Below are 9,622 nucleotides of genomic sequence, written 5' to 3' on the forward strand. Positions count from 1 at the left end.
AATCCATCTCTTGCCACGCCGAAAGGGTGTACCCTAGCTATCAATCTATCGCATTTTCGGCTTTACAGTTCCTAGCAGACGCCAACAGATGGTCGGTTTGGAAATGAGGTTTATTGCCCCCTGCACCATCGCTTACCGAGGTCTTTTTCAAATACAAGAGGCGAGGCAGATTCTTCAAGAGAAATTCGAGGTTCGGCCGCTCAAGGCCTTTGACCTCGGGCCTTCAGCTCCGATCTCTCGCTTTCATGGCATCAAATCAAAGCATCGAGAGTTGAAGACTCCACCTGAAAACGGAAGAACATGGAGCACCAGTGGTACCTGGTACTCAAATTATGCGCGCTGACGGAGCGAATTTATGACATCTTTATTCAATGGTACTATTGTACACCACACCACGGAGACGGGAGGATCCTACGCTAGCCACGGCTGCACCACCGCACACCGGGGGCGCCCGGCGACGGGCCCCCGGCTCCCAGGCGGGCCCATACAGGTTACCCCACGTCTCTCCTGAGCTAGCCCCGGCGAACAAGGCCATCTCGCGGCCGCGCGCACCTCCTCCTCCCCGGCTCTTCAGATCTCCGGCTCCGGCGGCACCTCCACGGTGGCGGACGCCTCCGGGAGGAGGTGCTCGGGGCGGCACCCGGCGACGAAGTCGATGATCTCCTTGCCGGACTCCTCCGCGCCGCTGGGCGGCGGCGAGATCCGGAGCAGCACGGTGATGGCCACGAGGAAGAAGCCCGTGGAGACGAGCAGCGGCCAGAAGAAGGAGACCACGGCGCCGAGCCTGGGCCCGACGGCGGAGATCGACACCACGGCGACGGCGAGGAACGCCACCGCCGCCGCCGCACGCAGCCGGTGCTCCCACATTAGCTCCCCGAGCTTCGCCTTGGTCGTCATCGCCGGATCGGCGCCGCGAGCACGCCCGGAGAGGAGAGATCTACGGGAAGGGGGGTCTGGCTAGCTCGCTAGCCCGGTGGCTAGGGCTTTGGTTTTAGGAGGTGAGATGGGGGCTTCGTCGGGAGGGTGGAGACTGGAGAGTGGGGAAAGGGATGGTGATAAGCGTGGGGTTATCTCATACTCTTCCCTACTGAGGAGATTCGCCCTGCCGCCGCCTCCAGCCAAGGTTGTGTGCTTTTTTGGCATGTTTTTTTCTCGCAGCGACGGGGATGGCGTGGATGCGGATACTGTCGACGACGGTGCGCTTACCTTTTACGACGGAGTTCACCAAAATGCCCCCCGCGCGCAGGACTGCCGTGCTCATGAGTCGCTCTGATTTGCTTCAACCGGTGGTCAGCCACGGGAATTCTTGATATTCTTTTTTATTTCTCAATCAAACATATGACACTGTTTGCGTAAAAGCGACTGGAGGAATTGGGTCGGCTCCCACAGTCCCACTGAATCAGACGGCTCTATTTCGCCCCCTTCAACTCACCTAGCAACGGGAGCGATTAGATCACCTTCCGCCAAATCGAAAGCCTATGTTTAGCATCCTTCGGCTCACCTTTGGGGAATGCGTGGGCGCGTTCACGTAAAATCGACGGGAGGGATTGGGTCACCTCCCGCCGAATCAGACGCCTTTATTTAACCCCCTTCGACTCACCCAGCAATGAAAGCGATTGGATCCTCTTTCGTCAAATCGGACGCGTCTGTTTAGCACTCTTCGACTCACCTCTGAGAAATGCAAGGGTGTGTTCGTGTAAAAGCAGCGGGAGGGATTGGGTCGTCTTTCGCCGAATCATACGCCTCTATTTAGCTCCCTTCGACTCACCTAGCGACGGGAGGTATTGGATCACCTTCTGCCAAATCGGACGTCTCTGTTAAGCATCCTTCGGCTCACCTATGAGGAATGCAAGTAAAAATACAGTGCATGCAACCAAGCAGACTTCAGGCCGACACGCATCACAAAGGGTTTCCGTGGCCCGCAGGTGCACTGCATTAACACTGGTTATACATCTGAGAGGGCATTTTGGGAAGGCATGTATTTCCGTTGTGTGATCTACAGCTGTTGGATTGTCAGGGTCCGTTTGGCGTTACACGGGCAATGCACGCAGGGGCACAAGGTCGGAACGTGGGGCCAGCAGCCCAGCAGTGCGCATGTACGGCTCATGAGCGCTGCGTTGCTTGCTCACGTTGTTGGCACGTGCAAGGCACTCGACTCACCGGTTCCATGAATTCTCTCTATCCCGTGACCTTGCGATGGGCAAGAGGCCCAGCCTGCCACGCCAATGCCATACATCGCCTTTTTATATGGGAGAGAAATGCTATACATCGCCTTTTTTTAGAAGATGCTATCCATCGCCTAAGCCTAAGCATCGATGCTGGCGGTCGGCTGCGACTCGCCTCAGTGGGCCGGCCCAGTAAAGCAGTTTTGGAAGCTTTTATGAACCGGTTTAGACTGGTTTTAGAAGCATTCATGTGGGTTTTTTGTTTCTATGTGTTTTAGCGTTATCATCGGGTTTTTATTTTTTTTAATTTATTTTCATTACATCTACTTTTTATTTTCAATACACGTTGTACCTGTTTGTATACACGTAGATATTTTTTTGATACACATTGAACACAAATACATGTTTTGAATATATTTTTGATACATGTTATAGTTTTTCAAATACACATTGAATATTTTTTTTGAATGTTAGGAAACATTTTATTAAACTACATGAACAATATTTAAATTATATAATTTTTTTAAAAAAAAAATTATCAACATATGTTTGAAACACGTTGACATTTTCTTAAAATTTCACAAACATTTATTTGACTGGTATGTAACATTTGTTTGAGTTTAAAACATTTTATAATTTGTATAAATATATTTTAAAATATAACAATCATTTTCTAATTTTATTGTCACGAATTTTTCAAATAGTACATATTTAAAAAATGCATGAATTTTATTTTACATGTGTTACCATTTCTTAAATACATGACGTACATTTAAGCAAATTAATTTTTGGAATATGTAAACAAACATAAAAAATGAAAAGGAAAAAACGCAACAACAAAAACTAATGAAACTAACAAACGTAACACTACTAGGCCAGCCCACCATACACCCTGTTTGAGCCGGGGAGCTAGATGCGCCCAGCCTGCCATTTCTCGTCTCACAACTTTGTTGCTTGTTCTGATTTGGTATCAGACTCACTATGTATCGGGTCAAATTTTATGGGCTTAGCTCTATGGAGACAACTAATTCCTGGTCTCTAAGGCCCATTTGGTTACGTACAATGTGTTGTTAGATTCTTGCCCGAATGATGGCGTATTCATTCAAAGTCGGGCTCGTTCTCAATCTTCATTCTAAAAATGTGTTGCTAGTGAAGAATAGTTGAGACTAGCATATAACGGGTCTCTCACACATCTTTCTAAAGCATGAGAAGATGGGATGTCGATCACCCCACACACATGTTGTGTTCTGTGAAGGATTCAAACCGAGACCAATAGAAAAAAAATCATTCTAATGATAGAAGGAGCTTGGGTAACCCTATTTGTGACCAGATTGTCTATGTCTTGAAACCTCAACACTTATGAACTCGCCCAAGTGACGTTTTTGTGTACAACTCAATGTGACTACCCGTATATGACCAGGGGAGGACTTAGGGTATACGTGTTGGATGGAAATGATTCCAGTGACTAATGTTTAGTGAACAACTTATTGGAAATGTTGAAAATGCATGTAGCCCTTGAGTATGGTTTCGGTAACTAAGGACAATCTATGTGGACTAATGTTTCATTGAGGTTTATTTAAAATAATATCTCATAAGAATTGGATAGATTCAAGAATGAATAGCATAAAGATAAAGATATGCTTTGAGCTTCGTATTGAATGGCAATTCCTATGGAGTATCAAGTGCATTGAATTTTATATGAAAAAATGTCCATAGTGATGCATGAAGTGCATTGGATGGATTTATGAAGAGTTCCATCAAAAGCCTCATGAATAAGACCTCATGGCATCCCTCTTTGGATGCCCGAGAGCTCCAATTAGGGGGCGGTCACCGAGGTTCAGGGAAAAAGTCTCAAGATACCGGGGTCCCCATGTGGTATTAGCTCTTAGCCGCCGTGTGAATAAAACTCGATGGAGTGTGTTTTGGGATTTCAGTCCGGCCACTCATCGAGTGCGGGATCTTTCTTCGTGGCCTCCGGCGCGTAAAGGCGATCCTCCTCCTTCTCCTCAGCGACGAGGTCAGCCGCCTCCTCTGCTGCCTCCTCCTTCAAGAGTGGATGACATGATGACGGTGAAGAGCTATTCAAACGTGGCGATGGGGAGGGAGGTGGCAACTAGGCGGGACAAGAGCTATTTAGACATGACGGTATGAAGAAAGGTGGAGGCATTTGAACCGGGGCTTGTGAGTTATTCGGCCAAGTCAATAACATTTTCGTAGCCGCCGCTGCCAGGCAACGGGGAAATGTGGTGGGAAACATGACGTTAATGGCCACGGTACGTAGCAAACCACCATTAATTGGCATGCTTCCTGGTGCCATGGCATCAATAGTGGCCGCGCTGGCCTTTCCTGGTAAAATCGTCATATTCACGGTTATTATAGTAATCGGGCTGATATTAATCTATGTCGAGCAGGTTGCTGCAATGCATTGGCTTCAATGCAGGCAACGCAACACACAAACAGAGAGATTGCAAGGAATAACCGACATACGTACATTGATAGGTGACCTTTTGGTTCAGTAAATTCAGACGGAGGGAATAGAAGCATACACACGGACAGTTGCAATGCTTATTGAACAACTTTTTATTCTCACATTTCAGTGTACACAAGATTACACGGAAACATTAGCAGCCACAAGTATAACCGTAGTACTAAACCCTTGAGAAAACAACACCGTCTCTTAATAATGAAATTAAAGAAGGGGGAAATTAACGCGACCCTCAACGTAAACGTAAGATAGAACGGCAGCTAATGTTTTGTAGTACACAACAGCCTGAACCTGAATACCTGATGCACGCACTGAACCTACGAACTGAAGAAACCGGTATACGCCGCCTCACCACGCCTGCTCAGTATGCTAATGCAAAAAAGGTTCTCTCCCTCGATCTACTTCCCCTTGAGCTTGCCGTTGGCGTCGGCCTCCTTGGAGTCCTTGGAGTCCTTGGAGTTGAGCATGTCCCAGGCCTCGATCCAGGTGACCATGGCGTCGGCGAGCTTGGTGAAGTAGGGGTCGATCTTGCCGAGCTTCTCCCTGACCTGTTGCGAGAGCGAGATGTAGCACTTCTGCACGGTGTCGCATTCCTTGGTCAGCTTCGCGGCCTGGAAGAAGGGGATGATGTCCTCCTGCCAGAAGATGCCCTTGTACTCCTTCTTCAGGTTCACGAACGGGTTGCTGGCCTTGCTGTGCCAGATGTAGGGCAGCCCCGTCTTGACTCCCAGCCCAAGGTGGTCGCAGATCACCTGCACACATACACAAATTATTCAGTAAAAGTTCAGTACGGCCGAACCAAATCAAACTCAAAGGCGATATGTGTGTTTAGTTCAGTTATGTACCTTGACGCACCAGCCGGCCCACATGTCGTCGTAGCGTCCGATGGGCTGGCCGTCGCCCATGAGGCCGAAGTACATGGCCGGGCCGATGAGCTCGCGGTCGAAGGCGAGGTTCATGCCGCACATGGGGAAGAGGGAGCCCTTGGGGATGGTCATGACGGCGTCGACGTACCTGCCGTTGCGCTCCCGCGGCTTGACCAGCTGCGTGGGGGCGTCGTAGTCGGGGATGTTGAGCCAGAGGCCGTGCGACACGGCGGTGGGCACGCCCTCCCGGAGGCTGAACGGGTAGCCGCGCACGAAGTCGGCGCCCTCCTGGTAGGGGTCGTACAGGGTGTTGAAGAAGAGCGGCGTGGAGGGGCAGAGCAGGTTCTGGATGTGCTTGGCCAGCGCGTCGATGTCCTTGCCCGTGGGGTCCTTGGCCACCTGCAATGCCATCGCAGGGTCACAGGTTCAGTATGTGACTCCAAGAAGAATTGATAACGGAAGTGAAAAAGAAAGAGATGGATCTGGTGGCGGCACTCACGAAGCAGTCGTCGTCGATGGTGTAGACGTACTTCTTCTTGGAGACCATGTAGCCGAAGCAGCGGCAGGCGGAGTCCTTGAAGGAGATGCAGGAGGCCTTGGGGCCGAGGATGCGGTTGATGTCGTTGCGGTTGTAGAGCTCGTAGTCGAAGCCCTCGGGCACCATGACGGTCCTGGTGGGGTCGCCGTCCTGCACGATGATGAGGTGGTACGGCTCGAAGAAGGGCCGCCACATTTCGAGGAACTCCAGGTTCCGGATCGTCGGGATGACGATGTCCAGCTCGTCCTTGAGGAGTGGCGCCATCGTCCCCGGCCCTGCCAAAAGCCTCAGATCCTTCTTCTCCCCGATCCGGGATGCGAGCAGAGGAGGAAGAAGGTGTGTGGCTTTCGGCTCTGCGGGGGTGTGATGGGCGCTGAGAATGTGGAGGAGGAGGCGCCGTTTATATAAGCTGCGGCGCGGGCTTCCTGCTCAGATCTCCACGCGGCCGGGCGGCAGCGGGAAGTGCTCCAGTGAACCGACGAGGGTGGCGCGCCGTGAAAGGCGGATCGGGATCGCGGCGTTGGAGTGCTGGCGGGAGAAAGGAGCGGCTGGCTCGGCGCGGTCAACCGCGGGCGGAGGGCCGTCGGATCCGGAGCCAACGCCCGGATGTTGACGATCCGTTCGCTCGGCACGTCGCCTCGTCTCCTCGTGTTTACCGAACGGCCGACTGCTCTGCGTGGCGTGCGCGGATCTGGTCAATGCTTACTTTCGCCGAACTTACTACTAGTACTTGTGACGGCAACGGTAACCAACCTTTTGGAGCGGTAGTGGTGTCGGTGCAGCTGGAGTGCACAGTGTCCATTTGATTTCTTTCAAGTGTGGTTTCAAAGAAAAAAAGCTCGTACGTTGAAAGTTAGGTCGTGCGGAATCTTCTCCGCCAAACTCACGTGGGCGGGGTGTGCCGTGCGCGTCGGTGGTGTATTCACACCAAGGTGTTGAAAGTAGTAGGAGTACTAGCGTATATTGCATCGTATGTATGTATACACAAGCCATTTACTACTACTAGTATTTTATTAGTAGAAACAACAAAAGGCATTTATTATTTTTGACCGACAGGGTGTATTGTCAACTTCTGGATCCATCAATGCACTCCCCGCAATACGAAAAAAATGGATCTATCAATGCACCACCTGCGGTGCTCTCCCTTCATCTAGTTTCAGATTTGACCCAGGAATATAATATACTTCCTCCATTTCACCAACGTAGTGTGTCTGTACTTTTCAAAATCTATTTTAACCATAAATTGCTTCCGCCGCGGTCAGTTTCATTGGTTAAATATGATCAAACTTAGATCTCGGAAAGCGTGGGCGCACTACATTGTGAAATGAAAAAAATATAATATATATATTGTATGATGCCCGATATATCCAGGATATCACTTTTGAGTAACTGATGACACATTATTAACATTTCTATCACTAATTATATCACACTGGTATGTTTTACCACTAGGGTCTCCTTTGGTTCATTAGGTAGAAATATCATGGAAATGAGAAAGATATAGAAAATAAAATGACATCTATCTTAATTTTCTTAAAGAAAGGGACGACATTTGATTCATAGGATAGAAAGTTTTTTTGTTGAGTCTAAGCTAATGTTTTTTTCCTTTCAAATGCAAAGGATTAGTCTTGTCCTACATATGAATAAAAAATTATTCTTAGAAGCCAAAGGACTCCAAAAGAATATTTTTTCTACAAAATGCTTATCCTATAGAATTTCTACCAAATTTCAGCCAAAGGAGGCCTAAAATTCGGTTACAGCATAGTCAAACTATGTTACTACTCTATATTTTCATCCGTTTACCATCATGCAACTAGGGGAACTGGTGATGTAGTTCTATGACATTGCGTTCTTGTTGAGCTCAGCGGTTTTAGTTCACCTCGCGGTGACATCAATCTTGGCATGTGCTGTCAATGACATGTAGTGGCTCCACAAGGATGTCTATATCACTGCATAAAGTGACAGTCCAACTAGTACCAGATAATAAGATTAGAAAATGCTATGTGAAATTTCAGTTTAAACATGTAACAAAGACTTGTGATGCACTAGTTCGTCAACCAAATTCTATGTCGATGATTTTTCCAGACTTTCCAGTACCAAATGGACTAGTTCATCATGAGAATAAAAAAGAATTAATATGCCCATCACTACCATGTATTTTTCTCCTTTGTCAAATTTTACATATCGTATACATGCAAAGTGCCACAATACATAATAGAAAATGTTATCAAGATTTAATTATTTAGTTGAATCAACCCTTGAGTTGATATTCACATAGCATTGTCATCAAGCTGGTTACAAAAATCCACAGGAGTTTGGTGGTCCCTATAAGATACTCCAATGTTGACCTTGACATGACTTTGGGTGCCTTCCCGGCGATCCGAGCTTAGTTCCCTCTGCTCCCATTGTCCACAAATCATTTGAGGGTTGCAGACATCCAACACTTGCTTGATAAAGATTGTCGGGAAGATCATGACCGGCAGGGAAAGTATATTACGATGGCGGGAAGGAGCACATTGGTAATGTCGGTTATTACTTCGCAGGCCATGCACCATCTCATTTCGCTTGTGTTGCCCGAAGGAACGATGACTTCCAACGATAAGTTCAAGCGGGCTTTTCTATGGAGAATCACGGATAAAGTTTCTGGAGAAAAATGTAACATAAAATGGGGAGAAGGTATGTATGCCCAAGGACATGGGCAGCCTTGGCATCTTAGACATGGACAAACTTGTGTGTGCCTTGCGACTCAAATGGCCTTGGTTAGTTTGGAAGAACCCAAACAAAGCTTGGGTTGATTTGGTGCACCCATGTGATGAGGAGGACATGACGTTGTTTTATGAGTGCACTACCATCATTGTTGGCAACAGAGTCCTTTTTGGCACTCCCTGAGGTCGCAAGCCAAAAGACACCCCTCCATTTTTGTAATGTCCAAGCACAAGAATGACACTATTCGTAGGGCATTGGAGCACTACCAGTGGATAGCCAATATCAACATGAATTTGGGGCTCACAATCCATCACATCCTTGAATATTATTAGCTTCGGGTGGCATTAAGAGAGGTCTTCCAGGACGAGGAGGTGGACGATGAGATTGTTTGAAAGCTGTCCATCCGACTAATACACGACACAGTTGACATATAAAGATTAACTTTATGACACAACTACATCGCAAACAAAGATGGTTATTTGAAACAATTGGGCACCACCAGAGCACAAACTCTTTTCTTGGTTTATCATTTTGTACTTGTATGGGCAACAAATAGACTTCAACAGAGAGGATGACCAAACTGTGGCATATGCTAATTATGTAACAGGGATCTGCAGACGGTAGCACACATTATAGTTCTATGTTGATACACAACACACATTTGAATGAATATCAAGACATGGATGGGGTTGACTAATGTGGAAATCGTCAAGTGGAGCAATTTCGACACCATCATGGATTGACACCACATGATTAGTGCCAGTGGCAATGCAAGGATGGACCTTGAATCCCTCATCATGTTGTTTCCATGGAAGATTTAGAACGAGCGGAATGTGAGAGTGTTTATGAATGTGTCATCCAT

General features: G+C 47.7%; 2 protein-coding genes across 2 annotated transcripts; both read right to left on the reverse strand.

Moving 5' to 3' along the window:
• Positions 1–345: 345 nt before the first annotated feature.
• On the reverse strand, positions 346–1,128 carry LOC125548652 (uncharacterized). Its single transcript, XM_048712215.2, has one exon. The coding sequence runs from the start codon at positions 895–897 to the stop codon at positions 571–573; it is 327 nt and encodes a 108-aa protein (XP_048568172.1). The 5' UTR covers positions 898–1,128; the 3' UTR covers positions 346–570.
• A 3,599-nt stretch (positions 1,129–4,727) lies between these two features.
• On the reverse strand, positions 4,728–6,442 carry LOC125544855 (UDP-arabinopyranose mutase 1-like). The gene is made up of 3 exons (XM_048708633.2): positions 6,016–6,442; positions 5,496–5,915; positions 4,728–5,402 (listed from the first exon to the last, which is right to left on the reverse strand). The coding sequence occupies exons 1-3, from the start codon at positions 6,316–6,318 to the stop codon at positions 5,049–5,051; spliced, it is 1,077 nt and encodes a 358-aa protein (XP_048564590.2). The 5' UTR covers positions 6,319–6,442; the 3' UTR covers positions 4,728–5,048.
• Positions 6,443–9,622: the final 3,180 nt, after the last annotated feature.

Source organism: Triticum urartu, chromosome 3A, assembly GCF_056163025.1.
Source record: "Triticum urartu cultivar PI428250 chromosome 3A, HENAU_Tu73, whole genome shotgun sequence".
Taxonomy (NCBI): domain Eukaryota; kingdom Viridiplantae; phylum Streptophyta; class Magnoliopsida; order Poales; family Poaceae; genus Triticum; species Triticum urartu.

What these genes read in the sequence shown, in the direction of transcription:
- LOC125548652 (XM_048712215.2), bottom strand. Translation starts at nt 897, where the DNA reads ATGACGACCAAGGCGAAGCTCGGGGAGCTAATGTGGGAGCACCGGCTG.
- LOC125544855 (XM_048708633.2), bottom strand. Translation starts at nt 6,318, where the DNA reads ATGGCGCCACTCCTCAAGGACGAGCTGGACATCGTCATCCCGACGATC. An exon ending in CCATCGACGACGACTGCTTC is followed by an intron (nt 5,916 to 6,015) that starts GTGAGTGCCGCC and finishes ATGGCATTGCAG; the next exon opens with GTGGCCAAGGACCCCACGGG. An exon ending in GGGCCGGCTGGTGCGTCAAG is followed by an intron (nt 5,403 to 5,495) that starts GTACATAACTGA and finishes GTATGTGTGCAG; the next exon opens with GTGATCTGCGACCACCTTGG.